Here is a 21,352-nt window from a genome sequence, read left to right as displayed (position 1 = left end):
AAGCTTCTTATTAAACCCCTGAGCTGGTAACACTTTTTCTGTATTTGATATTTGGACACAGCAGAGAGGTCTCATTTCCTCTGACCTATAGATATATATATATATATGTATGATTTTGTAATCCAGTAATTTCCCAGTTGTGACAAACTGTAACTTTGAATGCTATTCTAGAACCAGGACTAGATGTAACGTTCCTGCAGGTAAAGAAGAAATTCAGACCCAAAGCCCTCCCAGCTAGCCCGTGGGGGGAACTTGCCTTTTCCAGTGGTCCAGCACAGCCCCTCCACAGCCCCAGCACCGACTGCTGTTAGTACAGCAGAAACCAAACAACTGGATGACGATGTGCTCATAAGGTAAGGGAATTGATTTTTTTTTAACCCAAATTCCCCAAGTTAAACAAAGTAACTCAGAAGCTCACAAATGTAAACCATGTGGAATGGTTTAAAAGAGCGAAACTTCACTTTAATTGATTGCTGCCATTTACAACTGCATGCAAAGGTTTTCTCTGCTTTGTTCTGCAATTCAGTCAAGACTTCCTTAAAATAAAGCTGAACTTCAGTTAAGATCAGCGTTGAACCTGCCCTTTGTGCTCCTTCTTTCCAGGACACACTACAATCTTCAAGCTCTCCAGTATATTTTCCATTTTTTCATAAGATCCTTGAAATTTCAGGCTGATCAAAATTTGAATCTACAGGCTGTTTTACAAAAACATGAAGTTTTTCTACGTACCCTAGGAAGAATGGCTAACTTCTGGAAATGTGCAATCCACGTACTTTCTTACACCACTGAAGGGTGATTTCTGTTCCACAGAAACACCGTGCATGTTCACTCACAGGATTTCTCAGATTAGCTTTCTCAAGAGGAACCAAGCCCTGATTTGTCTCATTTACAGACACCAGCCAAGCACACAGGACAGTATAGGAAGGACACTGGACGTTACAAGGCTCATAACCATACAAAAGAAGACCCGCATGCAGAAGATAGCCCTCGGTTCTGTCCATATTCATCTCTAGTGCACATCAGCCACACCAAGGAGGGGCTACAGCACGTCCTGCCTTGTACTGATAGAAACGCTTCTCCTGGGGAAGGATGTATCCGCAGTGCACTTGCTAGCCAGAAAAACCCTGTGCACTGAGACAGAGAGGTGCAGCTCGATCTTAAAACATGGTAATTTGTACCAGGACTACGCTGCCCTTTTTTTCCAGGGCATTACCAGTGGTTAAAAAATGAGTAAGCAAACCTTTGGCCTCAGCAAGTGCTCCTTTAGCACTCCACACGTAACCCTTTTGCTCCTGTGTGCACATGCCCGCGTACCAGCAAGTGTCACCGTGCCATCCCCTTCGCAGGAAGCTCCCTGCAGACGGCTCATTAACACCCCGGGAGTGGACCAGTGCCTCAGCTCCCCGGCAGCACCAGCTGATAATTTCGTTTATTTAACCAGGATTAGGCTGTGAGGTGACGGAGCAGAGAAAGCCAGAGACAGGGGATCTGTGGCCGACACAGCTATAAGGTGTTTTGCTATCACAACAGAAATATGATCAGGGTTTATTTAATTAATATTGGCGTATGCATATGCCTTAGTAGGCAGCATATACCTATTTATAGTTTAAAAAGAAATGGTGTGGGGCTTGTTGGTTGTTTTTTTGTGTGTGTGTGGTTTGTTTTTTGAAGAAAAATACTACTGCATTAAAACAAATGATCAAATATGTGTATATATATACACACACACACATACAGACGTGCTTGCCTCCATCTTCTTATATACCCACACCAGACTAGAGCAGAAGAAAGCAGTTTCATTCCTACTCGACCATTTGGAAACCAGTGATATGTATTCAATACGAGTATGTTGATATCATCACACTGGAAATAGCCACAGTCTCCAATTTTCTAGTTCACGTGGGCTCTTAGCAATTTCCACGTGAGCTATCTTACCTGGAGTTCCATCCCACTTTGGCTCTGCAAACCAATCGTCCCCCTGCAGGAGTGTCTCTTGGGACGCCCGTGTCTCACAAGCAGCAGCCAGGCACCTGCCAGCTGCCTTAGGACACAAACCAACAGACTGAAATGCCACGGTGATGAAACCAGGATTATTTGTGGCAGGGGCTGGAGTTAGTTTGTGATCAAGGCTTTAGCTCAGAGCCAAGTTTCCTCCCGTTACTTCCCTAGACATCTGCACGGGATCACAAACCCATAGCATGTTAGGCAAATGTGTGATTTTTACAGCCAGATGTGCTTGGCTGTGAGACCACGAAAGAGCTCATGTAACACGGCAGATAACAAACTTTGAAATAGCCAAGTGTGCTAATGGCGTTGAAGCAAGCTTCAATAACTTCAGTAGCAAAGAAAACTTCTCTGATGACTCCTCTGAATCTCCTCAAAACTCAACTCCTGAGTTACAAGCTCTGACCAAAGGCTCCTTACACTTGCTGAAACTCGGGGACACATTGCTCAGCTCACCTAAAAGATTTGCAGGCAGGGTTTGACACCCACCTCAGCACACAGCCAGCTGTGGGAAGGTCTTCACAGTTCTCCTCACACGGCCACTCAGCTCCCAGCTATTTATGAGGTACGGATGCCATGGAAATTCACCAAGCTGGTTTTCAATAAAATGAGGAAATTTTCATCATTTGCTCTAAACAACTGCAGAAAAATGTTTCTGCTTTGACATTTTCCATTTGAGTCTGTCGGTTCCACCACTGAAGCTTGAGGGTATTGCACTGCCACCAAATCTCTCACTGGCCACAGAGCTCCACATCTGCTAACATACCTACTTTAATATTTATGAAATATTTCTAGATGTAGATATCGCTCAGAAGAAAAGAGTGGTATGACTCAGTTATTTAGCACCCTTACATTTTCCAGTGAAAAATTCTGGAATCCTTCCCCATATGAGCAACTCATGACAGAAGTTAAATGAAGCATTTTTTTGTCCTTATAGAAAGCAAGATTTTTTTTATTGTTTTCTGTATTAATACTGCACTTAGGAACCCTAACTCATGAAACAGGACTTTGTTCTGTTTCCCAGGGCTTTTTAATCTCAGTGCAAGTCAAAAGGTCACGTGTGGGTACGAACCCACAGGAGTGCAAGATAACAAACAGATACCAGGCAACATTGCGAGGCAATGCTAACATCTTAGCGCTGCTAAAAGCACCTCCAAAGTGACCATACATCATCCTAATGATATTTAAATTGTGCCAGCCACTGCAAAAATGCCTTTTGTGGGACTTTACTGAGCTTTATCATGGCTTGCAGCGGGTGGGTGTGTGACAGCCCTGGCTGGATGTCCCCTGCTCGATGCCACAGCGGCAGCCAGGCTGCAGCCACCTCTGCTCCTGCAAGCCCCAGCACATGGTAGGGGAAAGCAAGAAGACAAATTTAAACCTTCCAGCCAAAACAGCACAGAGGTGATCACGATCTACTGTGTTACTGCAGCCAGGAGACAGAAAATATTACCTTAGCACTGAGCCTTGCATCTGCATGAGGCACATGCTCAGTTAAGTGATGAGTTCATGCCCTCCGGTGTGCTACTCCAATCTCCCACCGCTGCAGTCTCAAAGCTCATAAGAGTGGTTTATGTGTGGATTTAAAATAGTTTTGGAGTATTACGTGTGCCTGAGAGCACACAAAGCTGTCTTTGTCAATCTCTCTTCACAGTCACATAAAAAGTCGTACTAAAGAAGAAAAAATAGATGCACTCAGCATGCAGGTTTATTCAAAAGCATCTTCAGCAGTAGCATTTAAAGCACAGGCTTACTGACACTTACTGGTGTTCTCAGCAGCTCAAATATGTATTTAATTGAGCAGTGTCCTACTCTAGCTTTTAAAATTTAAATGTCAGGTTTTAAAATCACATTTATAAAATATCTTTGTGCTTTTTAAACTACGAAATTTCTCATAATGTGCTCTGTGCTATGTACTTTGGCATGGAAGTATAAAATCAATAAATGCTTTATACATATAACAAAAGAAAACATAAAACCAAGCAGCAGAGAAAGCTAACTGAAACAGTCAGCGAGCAGGAAAAAAACAAAAGACACCTTTTTAGCAATGATTCATAGTGAAAGTCTTGGACAGAAGCCTGTGTTTTCTGTTACACCTGAGGGTTAGGAAGTGGTGAACGCGATGAACTACCAGGCAGCGCCACATTTTACAGCCGGTGATAAGCTTCTGGAAAGGTCCAGGTCCCTAAGGGCCAGAGGCTTGTAAATAAAAGCACCCTCACCCACCTGGATCATCCCAGCAGCACAGCAGGACGCAGATCGGCTCAGAGGCACCAGCAGCCAAGTGAGCAGTGCCCGGAGGCAGAGGAGGAACCTCGGCAGGCTTCAGGACGCAGGTGCAGCCCGCTGGTGCCCATCCACTCCACTGAGCAGCCACCGTGCTCAAGACATGCCTTGCAACCCAACGAGGCGTAAAGAAAGCAGCTACTGTGCTGCTGCCCAGTGCCCCGAGCTTCCTGTGTGCTTTCAGGAAGCTTGGCTCTGCTTCCAGCATAGCGTGAGGATGGTTCGAACCGTGACCTTTTTCCAGGTGATGGAGAAGTGAGGACCTCCTGTCCGCACTCCCTGGACAGCAGAACTGACAGCCTCATTTTTGGAGAGGCTCTTTCCCAGAGGTTGACTTTCAAAAACAAATTTTGGGAGCGTCTCTGTAATAGGGAGATTTGTTTTCTTTTCCTGAATAAGCAGCGGGACCTGGCCACGGGCAGCAGTGAGACGCTCCCTGAAAAGGAAGCCTGCAGCGGTGGGGAAGATGTGGGAGGAGGAAAGATGCCAGCTGCCAGCAGGAGCCCGTGGGGTCTGCTGGAGAGTGGATGCAGAGCTGCAGGAAGGGGCAGAGAAGGGAGCTGGCTGAGACAGGACGCTCTCGCAGCTCCTGCACTCTGACACGTTGCTGCTGCTTCCATTTCCCCATCTCGCTGCTGGGACCACGTGAACACTGTGCCCCCACAAAAATCCACCTTAACTTTCCTTAATAAAACTCAACCTAGAGCAAACAAGCATGTAATTTACTCTTCATTACGAAAAAAACAGTGGTGTAGAGGAACAAAAACCAGGAAGGGGGAAGAGGGGTGGATGCCTGAGATGTCATTGCTACAGCTAAGGTGAGTGGGAAGCGGGTGAGCTGCGCGCATATTCCAGTTTTATTTATTTTGGGCAGAAATAGAACATTGCTTAGGCATAATTTACATTAGAGTTTCTAATTTAATACCAAGGTTATTGAAGGAAAAGTGACACGCATTTATCAGTGGATAAAAATAACAGCAATACCAGCATCTGAGACAGCGACAGAAAGCGACAGAAAGCCTGTGCTGCCAAGGCCAGGGCTGCTGCTCGCCCCTGCGGTCCTGCACTCCACACGGGCAGCAGCAGCCTTCTCCGGGGAGTTCACTGAATGGACAACACTGAAAATGGAAAAAAAAAGAGAAAAAAAAAGAAAGCAACCCACAACTGTCTGCCATTTGCAGTCTGATCCCACATGCAGTCTAAGCAGGAAGGTTATTAAACATGACGGAATCGCCCCAGCTCAGACTTTATCATGAAGGAACGAATAAATACACGGCTCTCAAATGTGATCACAAAGACAGAAACCTCTTCTGTTCTGCTGGTAAGGGAAGACCAAAAAACCTGACCATAGGATTAACGGACTGTCAGCAAAAATCTAAGTTAGATACCATAAGGAAATCAACTGACTTAGGTTTACTTTGACAGGCTCTTGTCATTGGGCTCCTAAATTCCGAGTTAGAGCTTTATTCCGATGTAAATCAACCTTGTGTTATCTGTGATTTCCTTTATTTGCATCTGTAATTTATTTATTTGCATACGTGTGCTTTGAGTGAGTTCAAGAGTCCTCCTCTCACGTTTGCACATTCAGGCAGTAAGCTCAAAAGATGAGAAACGTGTACGAGACCATTAGGACAGAGCAGGCAGCAGCTCACTTTCTGGTTACCTGCATAAATTCTACCCAGAAGCCAGTAAAACCCCCCCGCTTCTCACTCAGGGTAATGGCCACAGAGGTAGACACAGCAAGGCAGCGGTGCTGATAGCTCCAAGAATTCAAATAAAGCCCTGATTTCCCTGAGAATCATCGGATTTTCTGTTGCATCATTACTTAGACATTTTTCTGTTGGTTTTCCTTGTCATTTGAGCCCATCTATCTGAGGGATTTTCTGTTTTCCTCTGCAAACGGGTTATGAGCAGCCACCTCTCGGCAGTGCATTTTTAAATGAAAGATGAGATAATCCTGAAGCCGTCGCACTCTAGCTGAGGATTTCAGGAAAACCCACCAAGTGCAGAGGCCGGTGACAAAACTGTAGTAGTTGAGGCCTCGGTAAACTTCTGATCTTAAGGAAGCTCAATGGTTTTCCTCTGCAGAGCTTTCTCCATTAAGTGAGAACGTTTGGGGCAGGGGAGCTGAGAGCGCTTCTGGAAGTGGGGACGACACACTGTAAACATTTTGGCAGAGAAGTGATCCCATCATTCACAACTTCCTCTCCTGCAGGTTCCAGAGCATATGTCATTGAAAGAAATTCATCTCCTGCTGAATGATTTATGATCTCTCTGAGGGAAAACATACTGATGAAATGCATCAAAAGTTTTAAATGCGAACATTTGCCATGGGGTTATTTCCTTATTCCTGCCAACTTACCCTGATATTTCTTCTTGCTGCTAAAAACACTTATACAGTTGCATTACAATTTTAGTTTCCATAGAAACTGTTATTGGCTGAAGTAAATACAAGATGGTAAGAAGTGTGAGTTTCTTAGTCCTGTGAGCGTGCTGGAGCAGCACGGTTTGTACCACCTCACCTTTCCCCAGTCCTTAATGCTGCAGGAGGGTATTTTGCCATGGTAAGACTAGGGACATTCTCCTGAGTGGCCCTTCCACACCTCTCAGAAGGTTTGTGGATGCTCAGGGCTATTTCTATGCCGCTTTGTACAAAACCACATTTCTCTGCAGCGTTCAGGGTGTTATTTTCTTCTGCAGACCACTTCACTGGACTTTACGAGGGGAAGTGCTGGGCTTCATTATCCTGCACGCCAAAACAAGGCTGGAGAGCGTGCTACCAGGTAACGTGTGAAAAAGAGGAAACAAATAATTGCTTCATCGCAACTAATGGCTTCCACATGCCTTTAGCGTGTGTAAATACCAACGCCGTGAGCCCCAAGCACCCTGGTGCTGTACCCCCGTGAGGCCGGCCGCAGCTCTGCCCACCTGAACGCGGGGAGGAAAGGCACGCGGCGCTGCCAGCTCGCCGGCACGTCTGCCGAAGGAAGAAATGAACTGCATATTAATCTCCTGTTCTCAGAATTTCTCTTGTTCCCCTCCTAAATGATTCTAATGCTTACTAAAAAGGCAAAGTCCTGATAATCATCGTACAATTCCTTCTCTTCTTTATACATTTCATTGTATTTTGAATTCAGGCACTTCTTCTAACATACACAATTAGCGAGTCTTTTCTTGTTCTCCTCAGAACATTACTTCCATTTATCTTCTCATTTAGAGATCCGCAGCAGTGCTCTGTACTGCTGGAGATTTGCCCTTTTTCCAAAGAATAAGTCCTTGCATGTATATTGCGACGAGATGGAAAACTCTGTTATCATTTCTGAAAATAGCAGCCGAAGGCAGAAGGACTCACACTTGACAAAACGTGGAAAAAGAAGGCAATGCTGAAACTTCTAGGTAACACGGGGTCATTTCAATGCACAAATTATTGATTTGGGGATGGAGAACAATCTTATCCCCCACCTGTTACATGCTTAGGTACCTACGGAAGATCTCCCTTCTACATTATTAGAAGGGATCCTAGGAAAGACAAACAGGCGTATTTCCACACCCAACCTTTAACCTTCATGCCCTACTTACTTTGCTGTAAAGCCATCCTGCCTCCCTCCCCGAGACTCGCAGGGTCTATCTGCTACCTAACTCTCTACATCTACCAGTTCCTTTGGCTGGGCATCTGAGGTAGGATGGGGGCTTGCTGAAGCCACCCGAATTTGTCTCAGCTTCCCAGCCTTGGGTGCTTTTCTGTCGTTGGTTGGTTTTTGTAAGGACAGGACGCTGCCCAGATGCACACAAGCTTTGAGTACTCTAAAAAGCTGAGCACAAATCCGCTCTACAGCCAGAGGAGCTGAGGTGGGACAGCCCGGACCATCGTTACTGCCAGCTCCTAGCATTATGGCCTTGGCTCCAGGACCGTCACCTAGTGCTGCCCTACTCTAACCGGTTTCAGCCAGCCCCCCTGGGCAACTGTTACTATTTAGGGACATAGTAAAATAGGATAAAAATAGGATAAAAGAGAAAGAGTACAATGCTTTCTAAATAAGAATAAGGCATTTGGCTGTTTATCCTTCATTGATGAAAACTCCTCCAGAATGAAAAATCATTATTTTTTTCTTCTTACGATAGTGCCTAGAAGATGCAACAACAAAAACACAAGAACAATCACAAAATATGTGCGTCTTGATTTATGGAAAAATATTGTGAAAAGCAAATGCCAACCAACAAGGCTGAAGGAGAAGCTAGCTGAAAACCCCTTTGTATTTCTGTTTTTCAGAAATTACGAATGCCAACAGTTGTACAGAAGGTACACTGAATGCAGCCTGGGAACAGACTCTGTTTCCAGCCATCAAAAAGACCAAGAGCGTGGCAGATTAATTAAGCTAACCAAAGAAATGTTCCTGCTGGTTAATATGGCAGCTTACGGGAAAGAAGTGTGTATTCCAGATGGTGGAGGGGAGGAAAGTTTGTGGGTTTTTTATGGTAACAAGGGCTGCTAATAGACCTCCAAAATCACTCCTTGCTGGTGGTCTCCCTTAGCAGCACACCTAACACGTTTGGGTAGCTTGCTGTGGGTGTTCTTAACCACACTGAAATTTAGTTTCCCATGAAAATAAAATGAATTGCTTTTTTATATGATGTTGAATAGAAGAGCCAAGGATTATTGAAGATGACACTTATTTCTATCAAAAGGTAGCACTACATCAGAAATACACTAAATGAGGTTGAAAGATTCCCATTAACTTCTCAAGTTTTTAGTGACAACCCACAGATGAAATCCACTCCCTCTTACAAGTCTCAAAATAGATTAAAAAGATTTGCACAAACTGGCAGAAGTCCCCTAACACAGCATAAAATTGTTTAATACTACAGGGATGGGGGATTGGCAGGGGAATCAGGAGATAAATCACCTAAAGCTCTGGTTTTACAGTGAAAGCTGTGCCGACGCACTGCAGCACGCCGTCCTTTCCATCTGGCAAGGCAAATACAGGAAGCAAATGCCCAAGTCCGTGATGATCCCACCAGACCACAAGAGATGACCTTCTGGGACAGCTAAGAAACGTGCAAGTAGTACCACAGAGGGGGGGAGCAGTTGTTTCAGAGGCTGCTAAACTCTGTCATTTACCAGGGTTTTTACTAGAAACCTCCACACAATCAACAAGCTGCTACTGCTTGACTTCGAGCCAAGCCTTCCTGCTGCTATACGAGTTTTGTGTTTTCCGGGGACAACCAGGGCTCGTGTAACACTCGCTCACCTGCAGGCAGCACTCCTTTGCTCAGCCCCACAGCGCAGATCAAAGCACAACAGACACGACTGGCCCCAAAACGAGCATTTTGCTACACGCCACTTGCAAAATCCTATCAACAGCCAACCCAGGTGCTGTTCCCGTTCTGCCCACACACAAACCCATGACAAAAAGCAAACCTATTCACACAGGTGGTGCATTTCACCCCCCTAAAAGTCAGGATTTTTTCATACCCTTCATTTAATGCCACTGCTGTCAAATCCATAACGTGTGGTAACAAAACAGCCTTTATGTAACCTAATAAATAAAAGTCACCAAGGCAATAGCTATGCATAAATTTTAGCTAAAAACATTTTGTTAGAAGAACATGAATGTCCTCTGTAAAGCGGGTAGCATTTTAAAATAATGTTCTAGCCATTGTTAATACTTTATTGCTATTCATCATAGAACCATTAATCATGGTGAACTCATTTGGTATTAATGTGGATGTCATAAAGTACTTCTGCTGCATTTCAATTATAACTCAGCCTTTAAAACGCTGCCAACATTACATGAAATCTCTGAAAACCAAATTTGAATAGTCTGTTCAGAGATAACTACAGTTATGTTCTGGCACAGAGAAACCACCTTTTCTACCCCCAGGTGCTGAGCAGCCCCCGGGCAGTGCCCTGGCCCAGGGCTGGGTGCGAGGAGCCCGGCAGGAGGCTCGGTGAGGCTGCAGCCTCCAGAACTGCCCATTTTCCCCTGGGATCAGGGCAGGAGATGCATTTCTCCAGGCTGCTTCATTCTCCCAGGCTCGGCAGCAGCTACGCAGCAACAAGGCCATACTTTCAGGACACTGTAAGGGTTTCTTTTTCTCCTATCGTTCCTGGGATGCCCCCCAGAGCACTTCTTCTTCCAGAGCTGTGCGCTCCGTTGTCGGTTTGTTTGGTTGGGTTTTTTTTCCTCTCTGATGTGTGGTTGCTGTCCAAACAAAACCACCACAGAGTACATATATCTACAACCTCCTGTCTTTAAAGACAGCAAAGGAGTATGCAATATATCAGAGACGACCTAGGGGAGCTGATATCCTGACCTCTCTACAACAGTTTAAAAATAAATATGAAAAAAAAAAATCCTTCTGGCCTCAAGAGGCACTGAAAAAGGAAAACGAGCAGGATGACATGCAACATGGAGCTCAACAGCCATCAGCTCCTGGCCATCAGGGAAGCCAGGAACTTGAGCAAATTTAACTGTAGCTCCAGATAAACCAGGGTTTTGTTCATTCACTGTCAGCAGAGCTTCCCTCAGCAGTTTTTACGTAAGGAATCAGTGACACTACTCAACTATCACAACGCTTCTTATCTGAAACTGTGATTAATGAAGCAAAGACAAAATGTTTCTTATTATCAACGGAAACACTTCTTGAAATAAATTCTTGCATGGAATTCCCATTCTATTTTCCCAGGTAGTCGACGCAACAGGTAAGCATACAGCAAAACCGCCTACCTTGGGGGCTCTGGCGTGTTTTCCACATCTGGCATCTTTGACAAGACTGATATCTAGCAGCTCCGTCTCCTAGAAGGAAAAATTACAACAAAGGTAATTAAGACATCAGTCAAAAACTTTTGCTGTCTACACACATCTCGGATCTGACAGGGGTTCACCCGTTTGCAGTGACTCCTGTCCAAACTGAGGGCAGTTTTGAAGCATGCTGTATCGTGCTTAATCTATTCTAAAAGCAACACTATGCCTCAGACACACAACTTAGTTTCCTTCAAAATGTGCATGTCTCCTGATATAGAGAATATACCGAAGCTGCATTAGTCAAGTTTATTTCCCGGATCACTAAATACCAGCTGCTGTGCTTTTTTTCCCCCTTCATTTTAATACAATTTATGCTTTTTGATGCTACAGTGAGAAAAAGGTGTCACTAAACAGAAAATCCTGTCTCTGTGACAGAAAACCTACTTTATCATGGTCAGAAGGTTTTGCAAAGTCCACGTAAAACTCCCCCAGTGTTACAAACACAATGCCAACGTGTCCCAGGAACTTTGCAGTGCTTACTGAAAACCCTGTACATTTGACAAGCATTTCACCATTCACACGCTGCTCCCCAGCTCTCAGTGATACAACACATGCAAACGCATGTTTTTGGAACAAAACCGGCACGTGATGACAGCCCTGTTGGGCAAGCTCCTGTCCTCCCCTACCCATGGGTCCCTGACATGGGCTGCAGACCGTCAGGGTGCGGTTCCCTTGCCGGCACACACAGCACATCACCACCTAACGGTACCCAGCTTCTCCCCCAAGCGATGCAAACCATTTTGCAAGACACAGCCAGGCCAGCTCATCTGATCTGGCATTACTTGACAATCTTCAAGCACATCTTAATACTGTCTGCCTCATTTACACTAACTACAGTATTTGGACTAATAGCCCGTGCTAGCATGGCTCAATTACATACTAAATATAGTTTAAAAGTACTTCAGCAGGAATGTGACCACACTGCAATTAGAGCTACACCAGCTCAGTGCATTTCAGCCTTCCAGCAGTTCCTGCAAACGCTGCGCAGAGAATGGGGTATCTTCTGTGCAGGATAAAGATGCTTCATTGTTTAATTCCAGTGGAAGGAAAAAAGATTTTCTCATGGACATATGATTTTGCCATGGATAACTTTGCAGCCTTATTTATTTTTCATTTTATGGGACCCATCGCTGCAAAGCTCTTGCAGACTTTTGCTGTCTAATAAGACGTGAGCTTCCCACACATGACTTTAGGTTCACAACATCCCCCTCCAGCCCTCATATCAATCCCAATTCTCTCCTGTATAGTACCAGATGAACTTGCATGACCGTTTTTTCCCCCTTTTTATCTAACCTGTTTAGGGGAAAGTTGGACTTTTGTCATCTTTATTTTTTGATCATACTTGCCAGAAACAGGAAAAGGTGGTGAAAACTTTCAGGGGTTAGGAAGAAGTCTAGGCAGGGCTATAAAAGGGAATATTCTATAAACCTCCTTAGGAAATCACTGGAAATACACCAATACACAAGGTACGCATATACAAGTACTCCTCCGAGAGCTCTGCAGCCCCTCGCATTCACGGCTGACTTGGCATCAGAAAAGCATCTCTACAGCTCTCCCTGATGCAGCTCAGGAGCATCTCATGCTTTGTGAACCCAGTTTTTACATCCAGAAGCTGCTCTTACTTCCAGATCTAAACTCTTCTCAATCTCTCATCCTTCCACCTGACAGCAGCACAACAGACGCAAGGAGATTAGGGCAAAACTCAATCCTCTGAGCGCAGAAAAGGCCCGAATGCACGAAGATCTGGGTAATCCTCACTGTTCAGGGAAACAACTGCAGGAGGAAGGTCTATAATCTGTAGATAGGTGGATATAGAAGGCCATTCGGATACTGGCAGGATGGAAAATGATGGCATGAGGCAGGGCTGCACGCAGGTTTGTCTCACTCAGGGCAAGGACTGAAGCAGGAAACTGAGTTCCGACATAATTACGGGGAGGAGGAGCAGAGGACACTGCACAACAGGCAAGGAATTGGAAAGAAAAAAAAAAAAAAAAAGAAAAACAAACAAGGACGAGAGCCAGATTATTCTGTGAGCATAAAAAGCAAGGGAAAACCAAGACAGGGCAGAGACACGATGCAAGCCCAGAGACCACACAGTAACCATGCCGCGGGAGGGAGCACGGAGGCAACAACACTTCAGCGTTACGGCCCGTGAGCTCCACGAGAGCGAACACACCTCGCCTGGCTGCCACAGACAGCAGCACGGCCTCTGGGGTGAAAGGCCAGGGCTTGTATTCATCACAACAAATAATACTCGTGCCCCAAAGCAGTCTCCAGCCCACAACAAAGTGCTCTACAGAAGCTACGGGCACATGCATGGCGTGGCATGAAACTAAGATTTTGCAGACCGAAAGGACTGGCAAACACCACGATTTTTAGCAGTAAGCACTAAGATAAATGAAATATGTCAAAAAAATGCGTCTTAAACCATGATGGTGAACCATGCAGAATGAACTGCAAATGCTTTTTTTTTTTTTTTTTGGTTGGATTATCTGGCCTTTTAGCTCTTAAAAAAATAAAAAAAATAATTAATCATTTGCTCAGTTACAAAAGTGAAAAGTGTAACTAGATCTCCCCTTGCACACACATAGGCAGACCCTGCCAAATGCAATAGCACACGTTTGGAAGAACATCCATCTTCTGGCCTCGCTGTTCTGTTTGCTCTCTGTTGGGTTACCTCTCTGAGCAGGTTTTATAATCCGACCCATATATTTATTTATGTTTCTATTTGACAAGAGCATTTAATTTTTGAGGAAGCCACCATCAGATATCTGACAGGAACGGTCCAGCTTCCATAATTAGATTTTATATGTATGTCCTGGACTGCAGAAGCAATAGCCTGGTAGTTTAGAGCCCAGGCTATGGCAGCTAAGCAGAAGGGAGCAGGATATGCACCCCCATAAACGCCTTTGCAGGCAGCATTCAGGGGGCTGGATAAATCAGAATTCATAATGTGCCATTTCTTAGAAGTTCTTTAGTTCAAAAATCCCAAACCTCCTGGAATTCCCTGACCTCTGGGCGCTTGCTTTCATCTTTCACTCAACTAATTAACAAGACAGAGAAAAACTTCCTCCCAAATGAGAGAAAGGACAATTTCCCTGATCCCCTATTACAAAGTGTGGACAGACGTTTGTAAAGTGCAAACAGGCACAAGCAGGGGGCAGAAAAGGTTCCCATTTCCTGTGCAGCAGAAACGTCCGTGCCCTCCTCTGCTTAAGTCAACGCTAGTTTTGCTACCTCGGCGTGGGCTTGGGCACTGCTTTCTGTGCTGCAGGAGGCACAAAAGCCAGAGCAACTGAGAAAAAAAAAAAAACAAACAAAATCCTGCACCAGGCCAACCTCTCCCGGTTTAATGACCTCCACTCACTGCTATTGGGACTTACTAAGCTTGCAATAGAGTAACTCTTAATGCAACTGGTGGATCCCCTTAATATTTTATAATACGTAAATTCCTGAGAAGTGAGTTATTAATCCTACCATGTTTGTTTCCAATTAGCAGCTGAGACAGAGATGTATTCAGATAGGGCCCAATTGCACAACCTCACTTTTCTGGGTGAGCACACGCTCACAAAAGCGATGGATTGCGCAACCCTCAGTGACTGCTTGAGCACTTATAATTAGCCCTGTCTGAATCTAATGGAGTTACACCAATTTGTACCAGCTGAGGATCTGGCTCACTCCTATTTTAAACTGCCCACAGCGATGCCAAGTGAATCACGCTGTCTTGGGAACTTGCTCGTGCCGTGGTGCCAGCTGGGAGGCAGGACTCCTCGCCGGCCTCGCTGGAGAGCTCTGCTGAAGAGCCCTCGGTGGCACAACAAGCTGAGAGCAGGATCAAGTGTCCTACACAATTTCACAAAAACTATGTCAAGGAGACAGAGCAAAAGCGGGTGTGCACTGCGACAGCTGCACGGGTAGGCCAGATATCTAATTGCTTTACTTACGTCCCGAACAAAAATAATTCCACTCTGCTCAGAGTGCTCACTGTGGCTGAACAGGCAGGCGGTGCTTGAACCCCCGCTCGTCCCACCTCCATTTCCACATCCCTTCTGTCGCCACGTCCTCGGCTCGCGCTCGGTTAAACAGCTCCGCGTGCTGCTGTGAACCACTGGATGGTGCTGCCATGGCCACTGCAGCACAGGGATACAGAATAACTGATGCACAATAATTAAACTCTGAACATCCTTTTTCCACTTCGCTGTGAAGCCTGCTGCGCCCAGGTTCAAACCTGAAGAAGAAACTGTGTGCCTGAAAGTTTGTCTACTTCTTCTAAACATTGCCAGTCCATCTAATAAAAGATACAGCACTCTGCCTTCAAAGTTTGCATCACACAGTCCTGGCATAATAAACTTTGAAAAACCAAGCCCATTATTTTGTAAACAAGCACCGTTACTGCTAGTAGATGGCAACATCTGGCAAAAGTTTTCCAAGGGAAAGAAACATTTTTGCTGAAGCAGACTTCCCACAAAAACTTAAACAGCCCCATCTTCTACTGAGAACAGCTAATCATAAAGAAATGTTTCTTTAACATAGAGAGATTCCGTTTGAACATTTTCTGAACATGAAAGCATTGAACATTTCTTGAGCAAAAAAAAAAAAAAAGCTTGTTCAGTTCTAAACTACATTTTTATCCTGCGTTTTTTAAATGTTTAAAATAAAAACACAACTGACTATAATTTCCTTATAGCACGTTAGAAAGAAAATATTAAGGTCAATGTTTGAATCTGATTTGGAACAATTACAAGCTATGCTAAATAAATATCTCCCTATACATTCAGACTAAGTATGTAGGCAAACTCAGTAATTTACAACCATTTATAGAATAAGCCTCATTTAGGTTTCAGAGACTTGACAGTGTGCTTATAAATCAGCCACGCTCAAATTAGTCCAGGACTGAAATTTTCTGCATAGATAGAGAGCATTTAGCACTAATTTGGAAAGGCTGCTTTCACAGGTATGTAATCCTCCTGCTAAAAATATATAATTTTTCCTCATTATCATTAAGAATAGATTAAATAAAACACAGCAATTTGTCTCCTCATTCTAAATGAAAACTGGAAAAGGAGAAAGGTTTTAAAGAAACCTGCACTGCTGGCTACAGGAACAAAAAGCAAGACTTCCAATGATGTTAACTGGAGCTGAGCTAAGGCTGTGCTGTGTTTTCCTGGAAGTCCTCTTACACAATTCATAAGCTGCATCCTCCTAGAGAGAGACGGTCCCCGAAGAAGCTGCCTCCATGTTCCCTCCTGCCAACTCACAGCTCAGTTATAGGCATTACAAGTCAATGGGAAATCTCTCCCTGACAACAGCCATGTCTTTCTCAGCATAAAGCTGTTCTTCACTAGTTCGAGGTATTTAATTCCCTTCCCACTTGCTCTTTCTAAGAAGCCACTGAAATGGATTCTGTTAATGGTATAGCTCACCAACTTGCCCGAAGCCACCAGACCTCTCTTAGCTCCTCGCGTGTGCTGCCCTCCTCACAGGGGCATGAAGAGGGTATGAAGTAGCAACCACCATGGATTTATTCCCTTAAACAAAGAGTAAAGTGATGCACCTCTACAGTCACCAAGAGGCTGATGGTGGATGACCTCCCCCAGGGAAACAGTTTCAAAGGGTTCAGTATCACAGGGAAGAGAGTTTTTTTTCAAAAAAACATTAAACCAGAATGACTGCTTCCCACCCAAACTGAACTAACTATCTGCAAGCTTCAAGTTGAGGCAGACTTCATCTGGGTGGTCAGTAACTGTTCCTACCTCAAAAACAGTCAGAAGACCTCAGCCCCTGCAAGGTGAGAGCTAATACTTATGATTCGACCCAACTGCTCTGGGAACGAGCTCCAAATGGTCCTGCAAGCGCAGAGACCTCGCAAGGCAAGTGCCAAGTTAAACAACAGCCCTGCAGAAGGGCCTCTGCAGCACTCCTGGAGAAGAGTCAGACAAACGGGAAAGTTTTCACTGTCTTGATAACGCTCAGTGTCTCGATGCATCCCTGGAGACTCGAGAAGAGCAACATTTTATAGTACAGGGAAAATAGTCTGTCGTTTGTATGATGCACAGGGCTATTAGTGAAAAAAACGAGAAGGAATTTTCATGCTAAGTACCCTTTTAATAATGAAAGCGAAACAAGCCTTCTACATCTACGCATATAGCTCTTTGCTGCTTCATTAAGGAAAATTTCATTTACGTGGATTTACAGACAGTGCCTAACCAGTCTAGAAACTGGTGCATAGATTTCACAGCACAACTTTTAGTGCCAAGGAAATAGTCATGACGCAGAAAAAGTGCAGCAGTAAAGATTTGCCACCTGCCTTCATCTCAGCAAACAACCAGCGGCAATGGATGAACGGCGAACCAAGGAGCCAGAGGGCTCTGCTCAGTGGCTCAGACTGAAGTCGTGTACTTACAGAGTAACACGCTGGGAAAAACAGAAAGTTTCCCAAACAACAGACAAGACTTCAGTCTGCCCCCTCCTTCAGTCACGTCTTAAGCTGCAGTTTTACCCCGAAGTCACCACTGGTATAAGCTCAGCTTGGTAAACAGCAATAACTACTTCCCCTGTTAGTCAGCGTATCAGTACATACTCCAAAAAAAAAAAACCAGGCCACAACCCTAAGATCTTTCACCCTAAATACACAAGACAGCCAGAAGATGAAATAAGAAATGGGTATGTGAAATAAACTCCCAGCAGCATGGAAGAAAACAGTGGCAAAGCTGGAGAAGCACCTCCCTGTCTTAGCCCAGGCCCATGTATCAGCACGCAGTCCCTTTGCAGCACACTCTGCCTGCCCGTGCTCTGCCTTGCCAGGACAGGCAGCGAGCCCAGGGGTGACAGAGATGGATAAAGACACGTTAGTCAAAAGCTAGGAGCTTTCTGATGACGGCAACCTGATGCTTTTGGAAAAACGAGCACGCAGCAGGGGAGCTCCAGCACCCACAGGAGCTGTTCTCAAGGTTCGGGTTTGCTGTGTGCAGCTCCAAGGCTCTCCCCCAGGCTCTCGGTGCTCACCCAGCTGGCAGCAGGAGCTGTGTGGACACCACGCACCGCCGATGGCTGGGCTGGGTTTGGTTCTGCTGGAATGGCTGTCACAGAGCTGCTCTCCGCACGCACACGAGCAAATAACCACAGGAGGAAAGGGAGACCTGATGAGGTGCGGCCAGCGTTCAAAGAGAAAAGAGCTGGGGGAGGACCAGCTTCAAAAGAAAATACAAAGCATTGCAGGCAGCCTTCATAATGGTACTTGGCTGATTTTTATTCACATAACTGAGAATTACCTGGCAATTTTTAGCCTCACAGTCACAAGGAAAAGTACACTGAATTGAAGTTTTTAGCAGCAGATAAAAAAGCCATGTTTCTATTAAGAAGCTTCTCGCTTCAAATAAAAAGTCTCAATCATGCATGATTACGATGATTAAACGCCTTCCCAGAACGGACCGTATCATATTTTGGGAGTGATGTTCCTGTGCCATTACTTCATGCCGACAAGGGATCAGAGAGCAGGCAGATCGCTACTATGGGTTCTCTTTGGAAGCAAGCAGAGCGTGTTATTTTCAGCAAAAAATGAAAGTGCCCCAAGCAGCGAAGAGCTGCAGCGGGGACTCGCGTCTCAACTCCCAGCACCAGGGGCAGAGCCGCTCAGGGGAACCTCCTGCCCACCAAGAGGGTTCACCAAGGGGGAACGAGCTCAAATCCTTTCAGCTTCAGCTACACAAGCGCTTGTCTGTCTTTGCAGCCTAAGTTTGATGCGTCTAAAATAATGCCCACACGTTCAGGGGTTGCAGTATACGTTTGTAGAAGGGACTTTCATCAGGTGAGGGGGGTTTTGGCAGGACCGAAGCGTTCTGTAATGCTGTTCTTTCCGACTAGCTTTTTTGTGGAGGAGTTTGCAGACTGCACTTTTAATTATCGTTAATAGCCTGGAGCTTTTGGCTTCCTTATATTAAAGCAATAAATACTTTTTATATATTTAGATTTAACAAAAGCAGAGGAGGAACTTGGAATCGCTCTGCTCCCTACTTAACACATGGAGACTCAAGGTGAAGGCTCAACGTGCCCTACACATGTACCTGTGACTTCTGTGCGGGGATAAGGTAAAAGGATCATCAGCTGAAGGGGTAAAAGGATCATCAGCTGAAAACTCTGCAGTAGCACAATGTGCATTTCCTGCCCATTCCTCCAGCCAGGGCCCTGGCATGCATGGTTTAACTGGAAAACCCAGAATGCAGGCAAAGCTCCAACAGGAAACTCACACTGTAACATGATGCTTCCGACACTGAAGATGACAGCTAAAAAGTCATGAATTAACCTTTGTAAATGTTTTTAGAAGCCAAGGCCTGGTTGTTGAGATTTAGAGCTGAAAGAGCACCAAAAGACACGTTGCCAGTATTTCTCTCCCAGACATAAAGGTCCCTCAAGACCACTGATTTTGTTAAAATACCTGTTATTTATTACAGGATGAAAATTTCTCACTGGATTTTTAAACAAATCATCCTGGTCTTGCATCTAATCTGTACCAAACCTGGAGACTGAAGAAAAACTAAAACTTCTAAATTTTAGAGAAGGGGAAAGAGGGGGCTATGACCCAAGCAGCTGTAGGCATATTGTAGGCATATTTGTCTGGCAGGCAAAGCTTTAGATGGAAAGAGAATAGCGTGGAAAAGAGAATAACAACACGGAGGTAAAACAAAAATAAGAAAAAACACCTGGGCTTGCCAGCCAGATCACACAGAACTAAGCTGATAAATTTTTTGTTGGCACAGGAAGCTTTGAAGATAGCCTGAATTTTGATGAATTGCATAAGCCAGAATTGGTGCAGCATCATCCAAATCTCTGGTCGCCAGCACTCAGAGTTGAATTTAACATGAAGGAGGTTCAGAGGGGTTTTCACAAGTGATCGAAGACCTGGGAGTATTCTCTGATTCAAGGAGAGCTTGGTTTCCTGAGAACAGCAAAGGAAGGCCAAGAGGGGTACGGTTACTGTCTGTACAGCCATGCACTGTAGCATCCATTGAGATGAAGGGGAGTTATTCAATCTAAAAAGAAATAAGAATTGAGCTATATCTCCACTAAAAAAGTAGAGGCAATATATAGGACTGTTTTACTCTAGATACTGAGAGCAAAAATCATTTTCAAAAATGGAGTTTGACATTTTTCTGAACGTGAAAATAACACATGCACTAAACAGCATCCAGCTTACTCTATACACCAAAAGAAATTGTTCTTATTTACAGCTAAGTCCTCAACTTCTCACCATTCCAACCAACAAACAGCTTTGTATCAAGGGACAGGTAAAAGAATAATCCATTACATACTAGGTCATAAGTGGGCTATTTAGCAGGTCTTCACACTCCAGCAGTTTCAGTAGAAGTTAACCCCAGGGAAAACTGCTGGTTGCAGTCTCTTCATGCCAACACCAGAAATAAGCACCAGAAGTTGCACACACAAAGCAAAGCCTTCTGGGCTGAACCCTTGCCATTTTGCTGCTCTACAGGAGGATGAAGTGCACAGACAATACCTGCTGAAGATGTCCATGTACTGCCAAACACTTGAGAATAATTTAGGTGAGTGTATAAATTCAGCATAAGGAATCATCCCCTTTGTCATTAGGCAAATCGTATTTGGTTTCTGCAAATACACACGGTTCCTGGTGCTGTTACTCGGCACTGATTCTCAGCTGCTATGCTCTCCTCCCCATACCATGATGGCAGACAAATGATTCCCCTCGTCGGAGATCGCTCGCCCCATTCTCCCGCAGCCCACGTTGCTTCGCCTGCTGCTGCCATGCTTTAATTTCCCTCATTACCTCCACTTGCTACTTACCTTGTGAGTTTAGGACAGTTATTTGTTCAATATTCATGAATTAATTACAAGGGAGTAAGGATATCTAATTTAATTCATACAAGCTGTAAATATTATTATTTTTGCATGCTCCCAGGGCTTATAGATAACTATGTTTTAAAAATCAAAGCAAAAAAAAAAAAAAAGAGTATCCCCAGATCAGAATCAGTGGGTAAATTTCTAAAGATTTAATTTACATTCATCTCCTATTAAACTGAATGCATAATCTTCTTCGTTATTATTTTGTAAGTCTCCAGATACATCTGGGAAATTATTTTTTTTTTTTTATTAATGCATTTGCATGTGCATGACTAAAATTCTTCTAGTCTTGGCAGTTGTACTTGAAACCAGAATTTACACTGAATGAGGAAATATGGGTCATTCAGCAAACAAAAACAAAGATGAAGCAAAGGGCAACTTGT

General features: G+C 44.5%; 1 protein-coding gene across 10 annotated transcripts in view; it reads right to left on the bottom strand.

The window, feature by feature from the left end:
- Positions 1–21,352, bottom strand: part of PLCB1 (phospholipase C beta 1) — a 376,130-nt gene that overhangs the window by 269,641 nt on the left and 85,137 nt on the right. For 9 of the 10 annotated variants that reach the window (XM_068675405.1, XM_068675406.1, XM_068675411.1 and 6 more), the window contains exon 3: positions 11,019–11,087. The exons of the other annotated variant lie outside the window; for it this stretch is intronic. In XM_068675405.1, coding sequence (XP_068531506.1) covers positions 11,019–11,087 — 69 coding nt within the window. The remainder of the gene's footprint in view (positions 1–11,018; positions 11,088–21,352) is intronic. 10 annotated transcript variants of the gene reach the window in all.

Source organism: Anas acuta, chromosome 3, assembly GCF_963932015.1.
Source record: "Anas acuta chromosome 3, bAnaAcu1.1, whole genome shotgun sequence".
Lineage (NCBI taxonomy): Eukaryota > Metazoa > Chordata > Aves > Anseriformes > Anatidae > Anas > Anas acuta.
The sequence above is the reverse complement of the archived record's forward strand: the minus strand, read 5'-3'. Positions and strand labels throughout refer to the sequence as shown.